Here is a 21,683-nt window from a genome sequence, read left to right on the forward strand (position 1 = left end):
GAGAGAGAGAGAGAGAGAGAGAGAGAGAGAAAGAGAGAGGAAGTACACATTCAACAAACACACCGTTCGTAGTTTCTTTTATTCTTCTTTTAAAATGGCGAATGAAGAAACAAGTCAAGTATAATATTATGTACTGATCGTTAATAAGTCATAAAAACTATCTTATTTTTGACTATATTCATATGTAAACGTGCGGGCTCTTCTATACACACGTTTCGCAAATAATTAAATAAGCAAGAGGGTTGGAGTGTGTGTATGTGCGGACGCGCGCGTTGTGTGCAAGTGTTACCAAACATAAACATTAATCGATTAAAAATTAAAGAAAACATATGGGTAAACACCGTCATGGTTGATCTATCATTATATTATTTTTCTTAAAACGATCTAAAATACGAAAGGAACGGAATTTGATTTTATTCGGAAAAAAAGAATTTAATAGATCGTAAAATTGCACTTGAAATATGAATGTATGTATGTGCGCGTGGGTGTGTGTGCATATGTTTGTGTGTATGAATGAAAAAAAGATATAATGCGAAAAAAGAATAGCACAGCGTAAAAATGAATTTCTTTGAATCGTTAAACGAGGGAAAGAGAGAACAAGAGAATTCAATTATTCAACAAACATAAATATATACAAATCGGTATTAATACATTAATTTAACGTAAAGTTATACAAATTACCGCCGATGCGAGAAATAGAGAGAGAGAGAGAGAGAGAAAGAAAAATAATGAATGTAAAGTGAGAAAGAGAGAGAAGGAGAGAATGTATGTAACAGCGATAAAGAAAGCTATCGATAATTTTTTATCATAGCTGAGAGAGTATGATTTTTAATAACACCATAAAAAAGATTTCCATCGGACATAGAAGAAAAGAAAGAAAGAAAAAAAAAGAAAAAAGAGAGAGAGAAATGAAACGACTAAAAACGAAATAGAAATTTTTTTCGAAACTCGCACGAAATAAAATTTTTACGAACTCCGTCTTTCTCTTCTTCTATTAATTCTTTTTAATATATTTATGTATATATACACATATATGTCTCTCTCTCTCAATCTTATCCCATAATAATATATATTATCCAGTGTCCTATCGCTCTCGCAATAAGGACCACAATTAATTTCTAACGCAACAATTTTTTATTACAAAAGTCCATTCCGACGTCACAAATTTCAACTACGTCATCGTATGTTGCGTTGTCGTCATCTTGCGTCCTTCTTTTCGTTTTTCTCTTTCTTTTTATCTCTCTTTCTCTCTCCGTATGATTAAGATTTTTTTTTAAATAAAAATATGTCATTTTTTGTTTTCTTTCCTTTTTCTTCTTTTAAACAACAACAACAACAACCATGGAAATAAGTCATTTTATTGAAGACATACGAGTTATACGTTTATATATTATATTATGATATTAATTCGACCAGCGAAATCGATCTTTTTGAAAGAAGAAACATTTCGTTTCTCGTACGTACATATTCTCTCTCTCTCTCTCTCTCTCTCTCATATTTCATCCTATTTCCTCTATGATCTTTATTTTTCAACTATTATCTATGCGCGAGTATATTTGAATAAGTTTGTTTCGACTTCACGTTGACCATTTCAATTTCTTTTTTCTTCCTCCCCCACCTACCCTCTTCTTTTTCGTTCTTCGCTCGACACATTCACATACACACACATGCGCGTCCGCGCGCATATATAAGAAAAAAAGCAAGTTACGTAACACATGTTAACACAATACACCTACACGCCCATAATAGAACACCGCGGAACGCGAAAAACGATAAATGAAAATTTGGCGAGAAACGAACGAACGTGTGTCGGATGAGATGTGTTGTTCCAACAAAGAAACACAAAAAAATACATAAATTATATTATTATCATCGTTATCATCATCATCATCATCATCATCATCATCATCATCATCGTCGTCGTTGTCATCGTTGTCGTTATTATCGTGGCCATCGCCATTGCCATCGCTATCTTCATCGTCATCATCATCGTCATCGTTATCGAAAGAGAGTCGAGAAGAAAATCTGCGGACACCCGCGTGTCGTCTTGCCAGTAGCGCGGGAATGGCAACGTTCGATCCATGAAGTTTGAAACACGGCCGTTTGTGTGTTGGATATATTATTATAATAATATAACGAGATGAATTTAACGATATAAAAAAGAAAAAAAAATATCGCAACCAAAAAGAAAGAAAAAAGAAAAAAAAAAGTTGTCCGCTTGGCATCGAGAAGCTAGCAGCAAACCAGCGTCGCTTCCAAAATGGCTCCCTGTGCTGCCCTTCCCTCCCTGTTTATCAGCAAAATCCTTTGTTTCCAACCACCACCACCACCACCACCAACCCTCCCCCGCCCCATCCAGAAACAACACCTTCTCTTCGTCCCTCCTACCGAATTACGTTCTATTTGTATTTATCATCGATCATCGTAATTGTAAATTATAATTATTATTATAAACGTTTACACGAGATAATAAATTCTGATAAAATGTCTAAGAAAAACCATAAAAAAAAATTATGGCTGGTCTCTCTCTCTTACAATACGCTTTTCTTCAATAATTAATTGTTGTTTTTCTTACGTAGCACTTTCCTTTGGTTTGTCCTTTTTTTCTTTTAATTTTTTGTCCTTTATTTTTTCTTAGTCTTTGTATTTTTAGTCTTTATTTTTTTCCTTTGATAGTTCCCTTCATTCCTCCAATAATAATATATTATTCCGATCGGTAGTTTTGAATCGCTGTACAGAGTTCATTTAAAAAGAAGCAATGAAGTAATAAAGCTGTGCAAAAGTAACGTCAACGTTAGGGTGATGAAATTTACTATGAAATTTATCAAGAATCGAATTCGAATTTCTCTCAAATTTGATCAATAATTTCTTTGAATTGCTTAATCGCGTTCTTGAACGTCGTCCACCAAGGTGGTGAAAGGTCAATATAAATCTGTGAATTCAAGAAGAAGAAGAGGAAGAAGAAAAAGCGATCCTACGCACATAGTTATATCAATCGAATTATATAATTTAGATTGGGGGGTGAATGGAAGAAAAAGAGAAAAATCATTTTTATGTAATAATAATAAGGCTAATATTATCTGTCCTTCGTGATCACGAAACACTTTGAACAGTGATCGATGCATAGGATTTAGATTTTTTTTTTTTTTTTTAACAAAATTTCTGAAACTTATTGGACCAAGTCTTAATTTAAAGAATAGTAATTTTTTCTTTACTCTTAAAGAATTTTTTTAATGAACATATAAAATCATTCTCATATTTTAATTAATTTACACAAGAGAAAATACTCCTCACACTTGTCAGAATCTCTTCACTATAGGATATTACGTACTCGTTTATCATTTAAATTCTTTCAAGGTAATCACGAAAATTTATATTTCAATATAATAGCAATCAATATCAGTGACGTGTAAAGATTTTTCTACGGTTATATATGAAATATGTATGTATCCAAATTTCGCAAACGTTGTTACATCGTTTTGCCCTTGCAAATGTTCACATTTTTTTTATTTGCTTTTTTTGAAATAATTAAAAATTTTTTATGGTGATCGTTAGCATGCCTTTTTTTTTCCATTCATATAACACTTTATCAAAGTTTAGATAAGAAAGCTTAAGACGTTCTACATATGTCGTGTTTACTTGTCGTTTTATGAAAAAACATATGCATATATATGATATTATTTGCTAATCGAAATTTGTATATATATTTTTTTAATGGAGGTTTATACTTACATGATTACCGCACGTGCTATATTATTGCATAGTTCGAACATATGTCTTCTTACGAAAATTCTTTTTTTTTCTCTTTTTTTCTTTCTTTTTTTTTTTTTTTTTTTTTTAATTGAATAAACGCGTTTTATTCCACTTGATTCCAAAGAAAAGAGAAACAAACATAGCGAAGAAAGATTTCACATTCATCATAGTGATCCTCAACTTGTGTTATAAAATAAAAAACACTCGCAATAATGAGTGAAAAATTTATTTTTTTCTAGGATGGAAAAAGAATGGAAAAAAAAGAAGTTTTTTTTCAGATCGAGAATAAAAAAAATATTTTGAGAAATGCGATTCAATCGTTGGTTTCGAGATCATACCAGTTGCCGACCCTAATTATAGAGTACAATATTTAGAGATTCTCAACATGTGATAAGAAGTAAAACTTTTAGATGTACAACGTTAGAAAGTATATAAGTTAAATATAAAATTTACTGTGTGTGTATATATACATATATATATATTTTTTTTTTTCTTTCATTCATATTATTATAATTTTATATTTATACAAGGAAAAGTTACATGGCGAATCTACGTGAGGTGTATAATAAAAGATTGAGAATCACTGCTTCAACCGATTACTGCACATCTATATAGATCTAAAGAGAAAAATTAAATTATTAATCAAATGCTAACTTTGTGACGTAACATATATTGTATTTGTAAATGTATTCGTGTAATTGCGAGTAAGAAAAGATCAGCGTTTGTAGTTTTTATTGTCTTTTTCTGTCAGAGAAGTTTAAGTTAGAACGGACGCCGTGACCTACGAGATCATCGTCACGTATATTCGAATACCTGACAGCACATGACTTCGTTGGAAGCATCACGTAATCCATATCTCTACACAGGAAAGTTCTTGTTTCGATCAGTGGACGACTAAATTGATTGGTATCACGACGATTGACACCATTAATTAACGCATTCTCGTATTGAATCGAACGAATTTTACGATTCACAATTATATTTTATCATCATACATATTGTAAATTTATCGAGACAAAGACTTATATAAGTTTGAAAATTTTATGTCTTTAAAAGGTGAATTTCGACGAAATACGAAAGTATGATGAAACTTTATAACGAAAAGTATCACAGAAGTTCATAAGTATTTATGTATGTACGTACGTACGTATATATTGCGATTGGTAATAATAATTAAGAAAAAAGAAAAAGAACTTTTCAAGAGAACTTTTTTGTTACGAATTAATTTTTAATGACAGAAAAAAGAAGGACGAGTTTTTGTTCGTACAATGTCCCTTAAAGATTCTCCTTCGATGTATTTCGTGTCTCTCTCTTGTCTCGAGAATTTTATTATTTCGTAATTGATATTGTAAGAAAAAGTTTATGGAAATATTTACGTGTTTATCAATGGTCCATTTTGGATTGTGAGAGAGGGAGAGGGAGAGGGAGGGAAAGAAAAAAAAATTATTTAAAAAGACGTCAATACGACGATGACGAGTGTTAAAATAAATACTTGTCTATCGTTGATAAATTTAGAATCTCTACCAACTGTACTTTTGAATAGAGTTATTATGTATGTGTGTGTGTGTGTGTGTGTGTGTGTGTGTGTGTGTGTGTGTATAGACACACACACATATCGATCGATAATCGTAAGCTTCGACAAGACGTCATTTAAATTGCGCGTCTGTCTTGTCTGTTAATGCAGTATATAAAAAAAAAAGAAAGAAAAAAAGAAAGAAAAAAATTTGCGATATTCCCTATAAAACGTTTCGAGTAAAAGAGATTATTGATAGGATAAGAAAACTTAAAAAAAAATGATCATTTTTCACGATACCAATGATGGTAGGAGACGCATGTTCGAAATTTTTACGTAAGGTATTCGAAGAATTCAGCGCGAGTTTTAAAACGTTCTGCGATTGGTTAACGCGTCCGCCGACGAACGTTGATTGGCGAATGAATCGGATGAGGTGGGGATCAAGTGTTTGAGCAGGGTCGGTGGTGGAGCATAGGAACTTAAAGGTCACCTTCAGTCGCCCAAACGTCGTGCGAGTGTTGTCTTTGACGGTTCGAGAGGTAGCAGCTAGAGTGCTGCATTTTATCAGAGAGCGAGAAAGCGAGAGAGCGAGAAAGAGAGAGAGAGAGAGAGAGAGCGAAGAGCACGTTTTATCGTTGCCTCTTTCGCTCGTTGAGCTCAATTTCTTCTTTAAGTAAGTAATAACGCCATTATGAGATATCTTTATGTTCGTATTAAAAACACGTCGAATCTTATATTCGTAATAAAAGGACGCCAAATTTGACATTCGGCGTGTGACGAATACCGAATTTTTCATCGTTTGTATCGTTTCAATTTTTCCGAGCTCGATACAAGATCATTAAAACGTTCTAAGCAATTCGAACACGTTGGAAAAGGATTCCTTAGGTAGTCGATAGTCGCTTGTTTCTTGACGTTAAGGTCGATTCACAAAATTTCTTGTCCGTAACTTTTACCTACGTCGAATACGTTCGAGGTATAATTTCAGGGGCTTCGGATTTATCCTACGTTCGTGTTTAATACGCTTGAAAACGTCAAGTGACGTTTCGATATCGTACGATTCGTTCGGCGCAGATATCATAGCAATTATCGTCTATGCACGAATATTGATATTGGGACGGGAAGGGTTCACTCATACCGATAGTGTGTAATATGTAAACATTATTTATCTCGCACAACTTAGAAACGACATGGGAAATGTTGTGAATCGACCTTTATTCGATAGATTACCATTACTGCATATCATCACCGTCGAGTTTTCATCTTTTGATTTGACGTTCCATCTTTGAAATATTGCCAAAATGTTTTTTCTACTAATGACGCCACGTTTCGTGGATCCAAACGATCCTTTGAGAATATTGTTCGACTGTCTCTTTCGTCTTTTTATTATTTTTATATTTTTTAAATATTTCTTTCCAATTTGGAAGTTAAAATAATTAGAATTCGATCACAAACGTAAAGGCAATCGTTTAAATGACGACAATCGTCCCTGTATAAAAACAGAATTTACTGTTGCCAAACTTATATGTCGTATATATGTGTTATGTGCTATCATGTGTACATTACTGAGGCAACATTGCAAGTTTATGTTCTATCGTAACAAAAGAAACTCGTCCGAAAAAGAGATATAGCATGCTATGAAAATTTTGTGTCAAGGTGAGAGATCGTCTCTGTTACTTCAAAATTTATCGTTCGGATTGTAAACGATTAAAAGAACAGTAATTACACAATAATTATTAATATTATTACATTATTTGGTCGTTTTTTTAATGTAGATCGTTTGTCATTAATTTTAGTCTCAAATATGGATTACAAAAAGAAAAATATACATTCCAAAAATATCTATTCACGGATAGATGTTACGAAGAAAAGTCATATTGATCACTGTTCTACTGCTACTACAATGCTATCTGTTGTACATAATAATCCAATTATGTTAGATAAAAATTATGATACTAGAAAAGAAACTGATATATACAATGATAAATCAAACTCTTGTGACTTATCAAGAGAAAGTTCAGAAGTACTTTGTGTTTGTGATGCGCAATTTGGAACTGTTTTAAGTAAATAACATTTAGAAAATTTTAAGTATTTGTGTTAATAAAAATAATATGACGACATAAAAGTAAATCCTACTAATATATCATATAATTAATGTCTTACCAAATTCATTCCAAAAATCTCTTTCTTTTAATTTATTCTGTTTTATAGAAAGATTGTCAAATCTGCGACACAATCATGGCTGAAGACTTAGTACCGCAAACCAAATTTATAAAACCAGGTAGTCATAAAGGTAAAGGCCTAGCTGTCTTTACCAGTGGTGGTGATTCACAAGGTAAATGTTCATCTGATAATCGATATATTTAATTTTGGATATCAAAAACATTATATTTAAATATTATTTTTCAGGTATGAATGCCGCAGTAAGGGCAGTTGTGAGAATGGGTATATATTTGGGTTGCAAAGTTTTCTTTATCAAAGAAGGTTATCAAGGTATGGTTGATGGTGGAAGTAATATAGTAGAAGCAACTTGGTCGTCCGTATCATGTATTATTCATAGGGTCAGTAGATAACATTTGATAAGAATTTTTAATTTGTTATAATTTAATACATTGTAGTTTTGTCAAATCTTTAGGGTGGTACAATGATAGGATCTGCTAGATGTCAAGAATTCAGAGAACATGCTGGTCGTTTAAGAGCAGCTAAAAATTTAGTAACAAACGGAATATCCAATTTAGTTGTTATTGGAGGTGATGGTTCTCTAACTGGCGCAAATCTTTTCAAAGAAGAATGGGCTGACCTTTTGAAGGAACTTGCAGCAAAGGGTGTGTAAACGAGATTAGATCTAATTATAATAATTGTATTATTCAACGTTATATAACATAATAATTATGCTCTAGGTGAAATAACATCTGAACAAAGTGAAAAGTACAAATGCTTACATATTGTTGGTATGGTGGGTTCCATTGATAATGATTTTTGCGGAACTGATATGACTATTGGAACGGACTCTGCATTACATCGTATTATAGAAAGTATTGATGCTATTGTTAGCACAGCTTATTCTCACCAACGTACGTTTATAATGGAAGTTATGGGGAGACATTGTGGGTATGTATAATAAAATTTAATGTGTATCGAAAACAACAATTTACTTCATATTCAGAAAGAGTCATTAGGTGCAATGAAAATTTATTATGTTATCATAGTTGATCTAAAGAGCTGATACAAGTTTTCTACTTTTTTTTGAACATTTCTTTCTGTTTTAATATTGGCCTATCTATTGGTATTGGTTACCGCACTTTGTCATATGGTATAGTATAAAAATTAAAATTAACATTTGGCTAGGTATCTGGCCATTGTGGGTGCTCTAGCTGCAGAGGCAGACTATGTTTTCTTCCCAGAATGTCCACCTCCCATCGACTGGCCTGAAAAATTATGTAAAAAGTTGGAACAGGCATGTTTTATGAATTTTCAAAATTTTTCATTTTGTTGCTTTTAACTAATGGGATTTTAACAACAAAATTTTTTTATCTAATATCATGCTTCAATCACTGAGTGGTTGTCAATGTTAAAAATATGTACCACATTTAAAATCCTCCTCCGATATAAATACGGGCGAGTGGACAAAAATGCTCCTTTTGTATTTAACAAATGAATTATAAATGTGTAGATTTATTATTTTGATTGGAAAAAAATATTTCATATAATCAGAAATCAGAAGCTTCCAGGTATTTAACAATAGCTTCGAGTTTGGCTTCTGAAGCTTGCTATTCGTTTCTTCCTGAATGTCCAACAAAAGGTGATTGGGTCAATGAACTTTGTGAAGCTGTGCAGAAGGCATGTCAGCTCTAAATACTTTTAGTAACATGCTTTTGACTACACGATTATTTCAATCCTAGTAACAATTTATGGAATAGTTAGATCCCTTTGATTGTAGGAAGATATATTCAAATTTTTTATTAAATATAATGTAGCCCATTACTTTAAAAGGACATTCAATCATATATTTCAAGTGCTAGATTTCATATTAAAACGAGAAGTAATATTCAATATATTTAGTTACATCTCTTTACGAGTATTCGATTTTTTAAATATATAGTATCTATCAATGAAGATTCTTTGATATGCCAAATGTGCAATATGTTATTGATTAATTTCATTTATCCTATTTAAAATTTGCTCTTGTATTATGACTCTAATAAGACAATGCAAATGTATTTAAGAAGTGTAGTACATATTATTTTAGCTAGTTTTCATGACATACCATTACAGTTACCTGGCTCTAGTGGCAGCTATCTGTTGTGAAGCAGATTTTGTTTTCATCCCAGAATGGCCACCAGAGCAGGATTGGCCGAACAAGCTCTGCAAAAAATTATTGCAGGTTTGCTAACCTTTTTTTTTTTCATTTTTTAAAGAGCAATTAATGTGCTTTTGCTTTTTGTACATCATATCTTTACATAAATTAAAAATTAGCTTTTTTTACAGTTTAATTCATAATCACATAAATGATGAAAAGCTTTGTATGAATAGAATACATATAAATTATTCTTAATTTCTTACTCATAACGGGGTAAGTTATTCGTAGTTCGTTTTCCTTTTTTGCTTCTGTGTTCATTATTTCAAAATCTAACATTACATCCACAAAGTAAATATAATATACGATGTCTTGAAATCCTATAAAATTCAATAGAATAAAAATCCAGTAGTAGTTGCATAAATATTTTCATAATTCTAATAAAATGAAATATAATTAGAAGTGTTTTATAATAATTAAAATATCGTATATTCTATGCTCTTCACAACTATTTTGGATTGATTAATAACTTGCTTGCAAATTTTACTTTATTATCGTTATATAAACTTTTTATACAAAATTAAGAGCGATTATGTTTTTTTTAAATAATAAATATATTTTCAGGAACGTCTTACTGGACAACGATTGAATATTATTATTGTAGCTGAAGGTGCTGTAGATAGGAACGGCGATCCTATTACTGCTGCAAAAGTACATAAAGTTGTTGTTGATAAATTACAACAAGATACCAGGATCACTGTGTTGGGTCATGTCCAAAGAGGTGGTAATCCATCTGCTTTTGATAGAGTGTTGGTAAGTTTTTTTGTCATTAATTTTTTTTTTTCATTTTTTTTTGTCATTTGCAGTTTTTTTTCATGTAAATTTTTTTTATGCACATATTATTTTATTTGGAAATTGGTAATATTTTATAGGGGTGCAGAATGGGTGCTGAAGCTGTAATGGCATTAATGGAAGCAACGCCTGAAACAGAAGCTTGCGTTGTTACATTGGATGGAAATCAAGCTGTTAGATTACCACTAATGGAATGTGTACGTCGTACGAAGGCCGTAGCTAAAGCTATGGCAGATAAAAATTGGGATCTTGCAGTCAAACTTCGGGGAAAGTAAGGAAATAATATAATTTCAATAATTTAATAAGACGCCGGCGCGCGTGTGTGATTCTATGTTCACATGATTTTTATATTTTACAGAGGTTTCGCCCGTAACTTGGAAACATACAAAATGTTGACTCGATTGAAAGCACCTGCAGATTATGATGCAAAGGTAATATTTTGATATTTTCTATTATATATGTTTATTCTTATTTAATATTTATTTAAATGTATATTCGTATAAATGGAATTGAAAATCTTGATTAGTCCTGTGCTAATAAAATTATATGTGTATTAATCGTTGCATGTAATTACAATTCTAATATTTTAAGATTTTTGATTCTATAATATAATAAAAAATATATGAAAATGGTATTTATATACAAATATGAAATAGTGATCAAATTGTGAAATAATGGTCAGACTATTGTTAATAGCAAATTCAAAAAAGAAAAAAAAAAAAGAAAAAAATTAGTATGTATAAAATAATAATTTTTTACAAACATTATTTTGTTTGACACTTATTTCGAATAATTCTGTATATATATATATACATAAATATCTACATATATTTAATAAATAAATAAATATATATGTATATACCTTATGTAATGTTGCTTCAGGAAATGAATGGTCCTACATTAACAAAGGTAAATTTATATAAAATAGTCACAAGCTTACACCCCTTCTTTACCATTGTGTTTAACACTTCAAGGAAATTTCTAATTACTTCTTTTTTCTTCTAAAAGCAATTCACTCTATGTGGACAAGTGAGTTAAATAGTAAATTCATATCTTGCTGTATTATAAAACAAATAACAAATAATTTTTATAAGATGTAGTTATTGTATATCAATTATCCTTTCAGACTGTGTATACAAAAACATTGTGTTTTAATATGCATGTAGCATGAGAGATGTTAATATTTAAAATACATATATTTTCTATATATATACTATATATATATATATAATTCATATTTTTATTTTATTGCAGGATCATCATACAGTAGCTGTAATGCATATTGGTTCACCTTCTTGTGGTATGAACGCTGCAGTACGTTCTTTTGTACGAAATTGTATCTATAGAGGTGATAAGGTATGTTAAAGAAAAATAAATTGATATATCTTTTATATTTTTATCAATCTTACTAGTAAAATTATGCAATTTAGGTCTATGGAGTCTATGATGGTATACTGGGTCTTATGTCTGGAAAGTTTAAATTAATGGATTGGCCCTCTGTAACAGGATGGGTATCACAAGGTGGTGCTTACTTAGGAACAAAACGTACTCCTCCGAAAGATGATCAATTACCTCAAATAGCTCAAAAATTAAAAGAATTTGGAATCCAGGCTTTACTTATTATAGGTGGATTCGAGGTTAATAAACGATTAGTTTTTATCGACATATCTATTTTATCACGTTTAAAAAATATTTTTTTATCAACTATTTTGTTCTTATTTCTTTTTTAATTTTTAATTTAATTTATTTATTTTTATTCTATTCTATTTTTTTTTATTTGATTTTTTTTTAATTATATAGGGTTATCAAACAGGACTTACATTCTATAATGCAAGAGACAAATTTGAAGAATTTAGAATTCCTATTGCTATGATACCTGCTACTATCAGTAACAATGTTCCTGGGACAGAATTTTCTTTAGGTTGCGATACTGCTTTAAACGAAATTACTGAGGTACTTTCTAGTATTATTTCTTGTCGTTAATATTATTTATAGAATATCTTATATTTCATTTATATGATAATCATCTTTTCAGATTTGTGACCGCATTCGTCAATCAGCACAAGGTACTAAACGTCGTGTATTTATCATCGAGACAATGGGTGGTTATTGCGGTTATTTAGCGACTGTAGCAGGATTGGCCGGTGGTGCTGATGCAGCTTATATCTTTGAGGAAAAATTCAATATTAAGGATTTAAATCAGGATGTAATAGCAATGGCTGCAAAAATGTCGGAAGGTGTGCAGAGAGGTCTTATTCTTAGAAATGAAAATGCTAATTTGAATTATAATACTGATTTCATGCAAAGACTGTTTAGTGAGGAAGGAAAAGGATTGTTCAGTTGTAGGATGAATATAATTGGTAATTATACGTAACATAAATTAATTTCATATATAAGAAAAAATACTGAAGCTGTAAGAAATTTGAAAAGTTAATTTTATTTTTTACTTCTAAAGGTCACATGCAACAAGGTGGTTCGCCAACTCCTTTTGATCGTAACTTGGGTACTAAAATGGGTTCTAAAGCTGTTGAATGGTTTAGCGAGCAATTTAAAAAATGTACTAATGCGGAAGGACGTACGGTCACAACGGATCCAACTAGTGCAGTAATGTTAGGTATCGTTAGAAGACAGTACAGGTTCACACCTTTCAAAGATCTCATGGAAGTTACTGATTTCGAGTAAGTGTTTGATCTCGTTTTTCTTTTTTTATATATCGCGTGTTATTAAAAATATATGATTGTATATATTATATAAAAAAATTTATTCACAGGCATCGCATTCCGACGTATCAATGGTGGATGAAACTACGACCATTGCTGAAAGTTTTAGCGAAGCACGAATCTACGTACGAAGAAGAAGGTCTATACATAACTGTAGAAGAAATGGATCTTGATAATGATGCGCCTCTTGTGTAATTTATACACATCAATACCTGGTACCTAACTGAAGGTAATGTGTCTATGATTGCACACATTGATTGTGTGCAAAATAGGTTTTAATAAATATTTGCAGTATTGCGTTATATTAGAATATTCGCGTTTGATTGCTTAATATGAAAAGAAAAGAGGAAATAGAATTTTAGTTAATACTTTTCAATAAATAAGAAACACAAGATTCAATCCTAAATGTATTATCATTACACAAACAGTAACACAAAAGTTTTATAAAAAAGAAAAAAAAAAAACTCTTATAATACTAATGCACTTCTCTCTGTAGTTATATATTGGTAAGCCGAAAACGTAACAAAGAAGAAAGAAAAAAGCTGAAAATGTGAATACTTAAAATAAACTGCATATTATAAAAAGACACGAATGGTAAATAGGTAACTTTATTTTGTTTTTTGCGCTATCATATTTAAATTTTAAGCATATTTTAACTCAGGTAACAAATAGGTACAAAGGCAATACCTGGAAACAGAAAATTTAAATTATTTTATCGAATTAATAATGATATTAATTGATGATATCTCTCTGTTACTCGTGATTAATTAATAATACAAGAGTGACAAAGTAATGTCATTGCAATATATTGGGTATATGTAAAATTAGCAGCTATGTGTGTATATCTACTATGAGTAATAATGCACATTATTACATATCTAAAATGCTTTTCTAAATTATTTCACCTTTTTTTTTTTTTTTTAATATTATTCGCGAGAAGCATTATTTATATATCTATATACATTTGGTGAAAACAGAAAATTAAAATTGTCTGGCACTAAAGAGAATTTGAGTTATGATACAATTTTTAACATAAATTAAGAAAAATGTGTATGTATTTTGAAAATAGCGTTTAAAAATATCGCAGTTTCAAGAGTTTGATATGCGGCTCCGATTCTCATAGTGTAATATTTTTATATATTTAATGTTGGGCCACTTTTTGGCCAGGTAAAGGATATATTATAAGAGATATATCTAAAAAAAATATGATATGTATACTAATTATCACACTGGCATTAATACTTTTATTTTCTTATTAATATTTGCGCCAAATAAACGTATCTATATCTATATATATATACATATATTGATAAAGCAATCATTCTGATATATTTAAAATCAATATTAATGCAATGTTATAAACATATAAGACATTTTTATTTATATGAATGAATGAATTATGATATTTTAATTTATTTGAGTATTATGTTATAAAACATTATAATTTATTTATGAGCCTCCAATATATTTCATGGTTTAATAAATTACCAATGGTAAAGTTTAAAAATCGTATATTTAGTATTTCATCGATATAACGTGAGTCGAGAAGTATATCAGATTTAGTCTTACTCTGCACAAGATAAAATGCTAAACTGTGTTTGTGGTTTATTAAGAATGTAGAAATAAGAAAAATGTTTTGTGCCAATTTATGTTGATAAATAAAGTTTTACTTTCAGTTTAGCATTATTAAAAGCTATCAAAAGCTATTTGGAGAATATACTTGTCTACCTCAAAACATAATTTGCAATTAAGAATGACTATTGGAAATAAATTAATCCTGAGTCATGCTGATTGCATATATCATTAAAACATTTTGCTAAAATTTAAGATTTTGCGATCATGAAAGTATTTAGATTCTTTTTTCCTATTATACTTATACATATACTTGCAAATGAATTTGGCAAGTGTGTTGTGAACTCATATTTAATTTTAAAACATAATGTAGTCTTCTTCGTGTCTTGTCAAATTACGAAATCGTGTATTAACATTACAATACTACTGAAAGTAATGTTATTTCTGACTTCACTCGTGTTTCTAAATTCGTCTAAAGATATTAAATATTGTTAAATCTATGTAATAATATAATGTGTGTAATTGTGAAATGTTAACAAAGTGGAAAATGTTCAGAACAGTATATTGCAAAAGCTCATTAAATGTTACTAATATAAAAAAATTTACTAAAAATCCAAAAAGACTTCAAAATAGAACTTATATTTTCAAAGTTATTTTTCTGATACACATTACAAATAATGCATGTTAAATCATATTTCAAGTGCAACAGCATATGAGTGTCATTGAGCACTATAATATTTACAAAAATAGTGTACAAATAAAAAATATATATATCGTGCATATATATATATATATATATATATATATATATATATATATGTATATGTATATATACACACACACACATATATATTTGATGTTGCATCAAGTTACTAATTTAAAATCGTTAATAAGTAGTTAAATTATTTAGAAAAATATAAAAGACAATAGTTCTTGTTGGAAGATACTAAAATGATGTAATATATGAAGATATACCTAATTATCCAAACACTAATAGAATCACACTTTATGTTATAAATGTATTTCTTTTTATCATTAAATGAATATGATACTTTTCTTAGACATTAGATTGTCACTATCAAACTATTAATGAATATAACAAAATTGTTTTGCATGTAATATATAAAATGCTTTAGAATTTGCCATCTATAATATACTATTTCGATTTGAATGTAAATTACAACTATTTTACAATACACACACGTGCGCGTGCGTACGTGCACATACACCATGCAATATGCAAATGTACAAATATCTTTACATAATATCAAAATGTTAATTACCACCACTAGGTCAATAAGTATCTGTTGTTACGTTTAATATTCTGGAGATATATTTTTGAATCATTGTTAATTAATGTGTGTATATCTTCAATGAAAAATAGTATCACCATAATTTAATTTATTTTCAAATGAAATTTTTAACATTCACGTTCCTCTTAAAGATGCAAATTGAGTATTTTTTATTCGATATGATTAAACTTTCTAAAACTTACATGATAACAATGATAGACCTAATGTAAAAAAATACAAGCGTATATATTAAATTATTCAAAGTGTTGTATCTTTGTCATTAATAAATCGTATCTTATAAATACGTCTTATATCTTTATAACTTTCCCTGAAATTTATATACGATAAAGAAAAAACTTAAATTCGTAATTTATGACGTAGGAATACGCGTATGTTAAAAAGAGAGTGACTGATCGCGCATGACAGCAGCTGTTCGTTCATATTTGCTTTTATTCATATGGTATCAAACATGGTCGAGGATGATCTATCTTGTTTGACGTCTGCAATTCATAACAATAAAGGGGCGCTGTCTCTTTTTTCTATTTGTCAATTTACGGGCGTGTTACGTGTGTAATTAAAAACTGGCATTTAAATATTCATTATAGATCGGTTAGATGACGCCGACGGCAAGACGCCGTGATTTGACAGGTCATGGGGGCCTGTTTCGGCCGATGTTTTGCCAAAGTCACCGACTCGTTATCGTACAGGTTAGATATTATTATGACAACTGCTAGATCTTTTTTAAAATGATGTTAAACACGGTGGTATACTGCATCTTTATTCACAGTTAAACTTAACTCTATCTTTCATTTGTCTTTTTATTATTTTCATTATTTTTACACTTCATTTTGTTTAGTAATAAAATCATAATTTTCTCAATGTTTTTTTAGTAAATTTTATGTATTGTTTAAATTTAAGGTTGTATCACAGGCATACCAGCATGTCCTGCCAAGGAGACGAACGAGCTGAGGTAGATATTAGTTGTATTGTTTTTATTTCAATCTTGTATACATTATATTTTATTGCATTTTGTTTGTGATCGTTTATGGCATCTATAAAATATGTATGTTCTCTTCTTAAATAGCAAGTAGCATGATTAATTTGACGATATTAATGATTAAAGAATATTGACTGTATAAATGTGTTTATTATGAGATAAGACCATATGTATATATTTAACTAATTAATCTTACATTGCATGTGTTCTAACCGAAAGTGTGATATAGACATGACCATAAATTACATTTTTTTCTTTACTCCATTGCCTAGAAATTGTTAATATGATCTAAAAATAAAAGATCATAAATTAAATTCATACATGTATATATACATATATATAACATTATTATTAATTTTGTAGTTTATAGATGGAGAAGAAGATAAAGAACAACCTAAAGGATCAAAAACGTAAGAATCAGAATTCTTTTAATCCACAAGTAAGAGTTCTATATTAATTATAAATTTGATCCTTATGCTTACTGGACAGTCTGTTATCGTTTCTCTCCTTAAAGCAATTTAAGGTAATTTAATATTTTGAATTGAAAAGTATAAATCTTTTAAAGAAAATATTAAATTCATATAAAATTTACATTTGATATCAAGAATTTGATAAGATCATCAATATTAAAGGTATTATATTTAGCATAAAAAATATGCACACTAGTCAAGTATAATTTATTGCATGTATGTAATTTTTATTTTCTGATAAAGCTACATTTTCCTTTTATCCTGAAATATGAGCATCTTTCGATTGAAATCAAATAAATTCTTTAATTCTATCTTACTCAACTTTTATTAGAAGAGAGTGAAGTGTATATTGTATGACTTTTGAAAGGGTATGTTAACAGCTTATGCAACATGTATACAGCTTTGCAAAAAAAAAGAAAAGTAATATTCTTAATAGAACATAAATTATTATTAATGGACTCAAATTCTCTAATTTATATATTTTATAGAAAAAACATGGAGTTCCTGTGACTTTAGAGTTATTAGACGAAGGGGGATGGCAAAGAGGTTCTAACAAATATGCCAGATTAAATTCTAGAAATGATCCTTCTACAAGGTATATATAACTCCTTTAAATAATATAAAGTTTATTATGTAAAATAGTAAATATACAAATTTTTTTTAACAATATCAAATCTATTAGTTCTGGTTTAGACACACCATTACAAATACTCGATGTACGAAACTTAATGAAACAGCAAACTTGTGTTTCCTCTACACCTGGCTCCTCATTAGATCTTGAATGGGAACACGAAGGTAATTTGTTATACTGATGATGCATAAAGTATTAAATTATACGAAATTTTAAAATGATTTCTCAAATATATTATTTTAGGGTTGCCACTGCCAGTTATGGATAATGATAAAATTAGTACAGATGGATCACAAACTTCAATTAATAATAGTCAGCCTTCTAGTTTGACAGCATCTCCCTGGTCTAGAGTATCAACACCAAACAGTTTAGAATGGGATCCTGTAGAAGCAGATATGGTATGTGTTGATATGGAGACTGAGCAGCTTTTGACTGAAATAGAGCGATTAACAGATAGGGCTTTAAAAGAAACAGGAGAATGGACTAATGATAGCTGATAGAAGATCCATTTGTATTTAAGAGGATTGTTTGTATTTTTCTATTATATAAAATATACAACACGAGGGGGGAGGGGGGAAGAGAGAGAAAAGTGTAAAATAATAGATGGCAAAAAATGTTCTACTATTTTCATTTTTCTTCATTGAAATAATGGAATTTAAATTGTTACAAATAATTTAGATTATGAAATCTATAAAAATTGATAAAAAGAAATTTGGCAAAAGAAATTCAAAAGTACCATGACCAGTGATACTAAACATAAAAAAAAAAGAAAAACAAGAATATAATAAATAGTATAATTCTAAAAAATTAAATTATACATATAAACAAGCTTATAAGGATAAATGTGATAAATGAAAAATGAATTTATTTGAATGCCAATTGTATTTATACAAAATATTTGTATGGCCTAATTTTATCATTTAGTGTAAGATCTCAGTTTTGTAGTCCATGCACGTTCATATATTTGATAAGTTTATACAAAAACAAAAGTGGAATTGTTGAAATAATTTTTAACAGACAATAACTTACTTCCTATGGATAAATCCATATTTTTGTCCATGAAATTAATTTCGAGTAATATTTTTTATTTAGTATTATATCTTATATATGTATGTGTATCGACAAATATCCAAAGTTATTTTATTTTAGTATATGTACACACATACACACACATTTAGTGTATATTTTGAATTATATAACTTTTTCTTAAGAATATGGAGAGAGAACAAAGAATCACACAAAATATTATTTTAAGCAAAGCATATCATGTATGTTGCAAAACAATATTCGAAATTGTAAGTTCTACTATTCCAATAATTATCTACAGGTGAAATTATGATGAAAAAAGGAATAATGCTCAAGCAAAATTCCTTGTATTTGCTTTACATTAAAGCTTAGATTATTTGAAAAAAAATATAGTGGATATATATATATATGTATATGTATATGTATATGTGTGTGTATATATATATATATATATAAACTTTAATGTAAAGTAAACGTGACAAACTGTGGTATTATATAAACTAAAGCTTTTAAAGGAAGGTGCTAAAATTCTAACACATATTTTATGTAAGAAGAACATATGGACATATGGATTATTTTCTGGTATTGAAATAAGAGATAATTTATTTAGTTCTTGAGAAGCTTATCTGACTAATCAAATGTTACACCTAAAATAGACTGCTTTCGATAATACACATTGATATTGCATAATTTTTCAGTGATTGCATTTTATGCATATATACATATACTCATAATGTATCATCACAAAAGTGTTGGTATGTTAATGTTAACATAAAAGAGAGAGGAATATATAGAAATATTCCCAAAATTGATAGATCATTGCCTCTCATATAATTATTTTACACTGTGTATGTTGAACACAGAGATTCTAAATATTTATAGAGAATAAAAAGAAATTGATGTAGAATGCCTTAATATTATCATAATAGAAATTTTCACTTCTTAAGTGTTAACGAAATTAGCTTATGGAATATCTCTGTTTAACTTATATTTTTTAAAATTGCATGCAGGTTATTGAATTAATTACTGATTTAATATTGTTGCAATAAAAAACTATGATAAAAAGTTACAGCAATGACAATAGTCAGGAAAAATGCCGATAATTCATTAGCACACTTACAGATCAGATAAACTGCAATATTTTAAACGTACTAATATGTATTATAAGCGCTTTAATAGTTTTTTATATTTCATTAAGCTATATTGTTACATAATAATAATAGTTTTATTTGTTTAAAAACGAAACCAAATATTATGAAATGTAATATTTATTATTGCCACAAATGGTAATTTCTAAAGGAAGTTTCACAAGATAATGTCCCTTATATGATTTAAAAAGAAATAATATTTATTACATTTATAAAATTAAAAGAAATAGTATGAAGTTATAAAATAGAGTTTTTACGAATTTAAATATAAAGTTGCTACATATGATTGAGATTATAAAATGTTGCATAAAATGATACATATTATTTGTCAACACAAAGTCAGTAAAAAAATATCAGGGTACTATACATCAATAAATATAAAGATCTCTAAATTGTTCATAGAAAATATTCTTAGAATTTTTACAGTTTTTTTATTTTATTTTATTATCTTAAGTTGTGACAATGTTTTTTTTTTGTGAATTTAGCAAAAAATAATTATTTGAACCATTATAGGGACCAACAATTATTTGAGTATTAAATATATATTTTACTTATAAAATAGCTCTTTAATTTAGAAAGTTTTTTATTTATTAGATAGTAATGATATATTTTATTAATTAATCAAATCAAAAAAATTTGTAACTCCTAATATCAGCAAATTTAAGTAAACTACATAGAAATTTGTGTATATATATATATAAGTATTATTTTGTAATATTTCTTTTCCTTGTTATTTGAAATTTAAGTATTATTTTTTTATTATGATATTAAGAATGCGAATTGATCATATGCTGCACAAACACGAGCAAGTATTACAATTATTTGCTTTGCTGTATAACCCTGACAACACCACAGGCATTAAGCGTACGAACTTTAAGTAATTGTATGCAATTATATATTATGTTAAGGAAATTGATCATATTAAATAGTACAAGAAAATCTTTTGAGATCAATGTTATAAAGAATTTGATCTCAAAATTCACGAAACTAAGTAATGTGATATATTTTTTCTTCGTGTGTAAAGCTTTAAGAGTAAACATCTTGGCAATGTATAGTACATACAAAAATAAAATATATCCTTCTACAAGCAGCACAGAATGTGTGCGCACAAATAAAATTTATCGTATATTGAGAATATTAATAATGATAAATGTTATGATCGATCTATTTATATGCTTTAATAATATAACAATAAAATGTTGAAAGAGTATCCTATATTGTAAGTCTACATTTCCTTTATACTAGATTGATTAAAGATACAAGGAAATATATAGTCGAATTTATTAGATATATACGAGTACCTTAAAATATTTTTATCAATTTTCATAAAATAACAAAGAAGTCAAAAGAGGTTATATTTGATAGATATCGTTGTTATAAATGATTAATCTAGTTAATATTGTATACGTTACGTT

At 28.7% G+C, this 21,683-nt stretch overlaps 2 protein-coding genes across 12 annotated transcripts; both read left to right on the top strand.

Annotated features, from left to right (window-relative positions):
- Nucleotides 1-5,751: 5,751 nt before the first annotated feature.
- On the top strand, nt 5,752-13,718 carry LOC127065603 (ATP-dependent 6-phosphofructokinase). 10 transcript variants are annotated; one of them, XM_050998171.1, is made up of 18 exons: nt 5,752-5,939; nt 7,475-7,598; nt 7,673-7,824; nt 7,899-8,088; nt 8,164-8,374; nt 8,612-8,720; nt 10,185-10,373; nt 10,493-10,683; nt 10,771-10,843; nt 11,295-11,321; nt 11,421-11,441; nt 11,667-11,768; nt 11,843-12,049; nt 12,213-12,365; nt 12,448-12,772; nt 12,868-13,090; nt 13,183-13,361; nt 13,629-13,718. In XM_050998171.1, exons 2-17 carry the CDS (start codon nt 7,502-7,504, stop codon nt 13,325-13,327), a joined length of 2,415 nt encoding a protein of 804 aa, XP_050854128.1. In that variant the 5' UTR covers nt 5,752-5,939; nt 7,475-7,501; the 3' UTR covers nt 13,328-13,361; nt 13,629-13,718. The 10 variants fall into 10 exon arrangements, with proteins under 10 accessions (XP_050854128.1, XP_050854126.1, XP_050854127.1 ...); XM_050998172.1 differs by lacking the exon at nt 5,752-5,939 and adding exons at nt 6,326-6,919; nt 7,060-7,326 and having other exon boundaries at nt 13,183-13,718; XM_050998169.1 differs by having other exon boundaries at nt 13,183-13,718.
- A 2,640-nt stretch (nt 13,719-16,358) lies between these two features.
- On the top strand, nt 16,359-21,540 carry LOC127065616 (uncharacterized). 2 transcript variants are annotated; one of them, XM_050998208.1, is made up of 7 exons: nt 16,391-16,703; nt 16,915-16,966; nt 17,357-17,403; nt 17,483-17,516; nt 17,952-18,058; nt 18,146-18,258; nt 18,338-21,539. In XM_050998208.1, exons 1-7 carry the CDS (start codon nt 16,648-16,650, stop codon nt 18,589-18,591), a joined length of 663 nt encoding a protein of 220 aa, XP_050854165.1. In that variant the 5' UTR covers nt 16,391-16,647; the 3' UTR covers nt 18,592-21,539. The 2 variants fall into 2 exon arrangements, with proteins under 2 accessions (XP_050854166.1, XP_050854165.1); XM_050998209.1 differs by lacking the exons at nt 17,357-17,403; nt 17,483-17,516 and having other exon boundaries at nt 16,359-16,703; nt 18,338-21,540.
- The last annotated feature ends 143 nt before the right edge of the window (nt 21,541-21,683 follow it).

The sequence above is a fragment of the Vespula vulgaris genome, chromosome 8, assembly GCF_905475345.1.
Source record: "Vespula vulgaris chromosome 8, iyVesVulg1.1, whole genome shotgun sequence".
In the NCBI taxonomy this organism is placed as follows: Eukaryota; Metazoa; Arthropoda; class Insecta; order Hymenoptera; family Vespidae; genus Vespula; species Vespula vulgaris.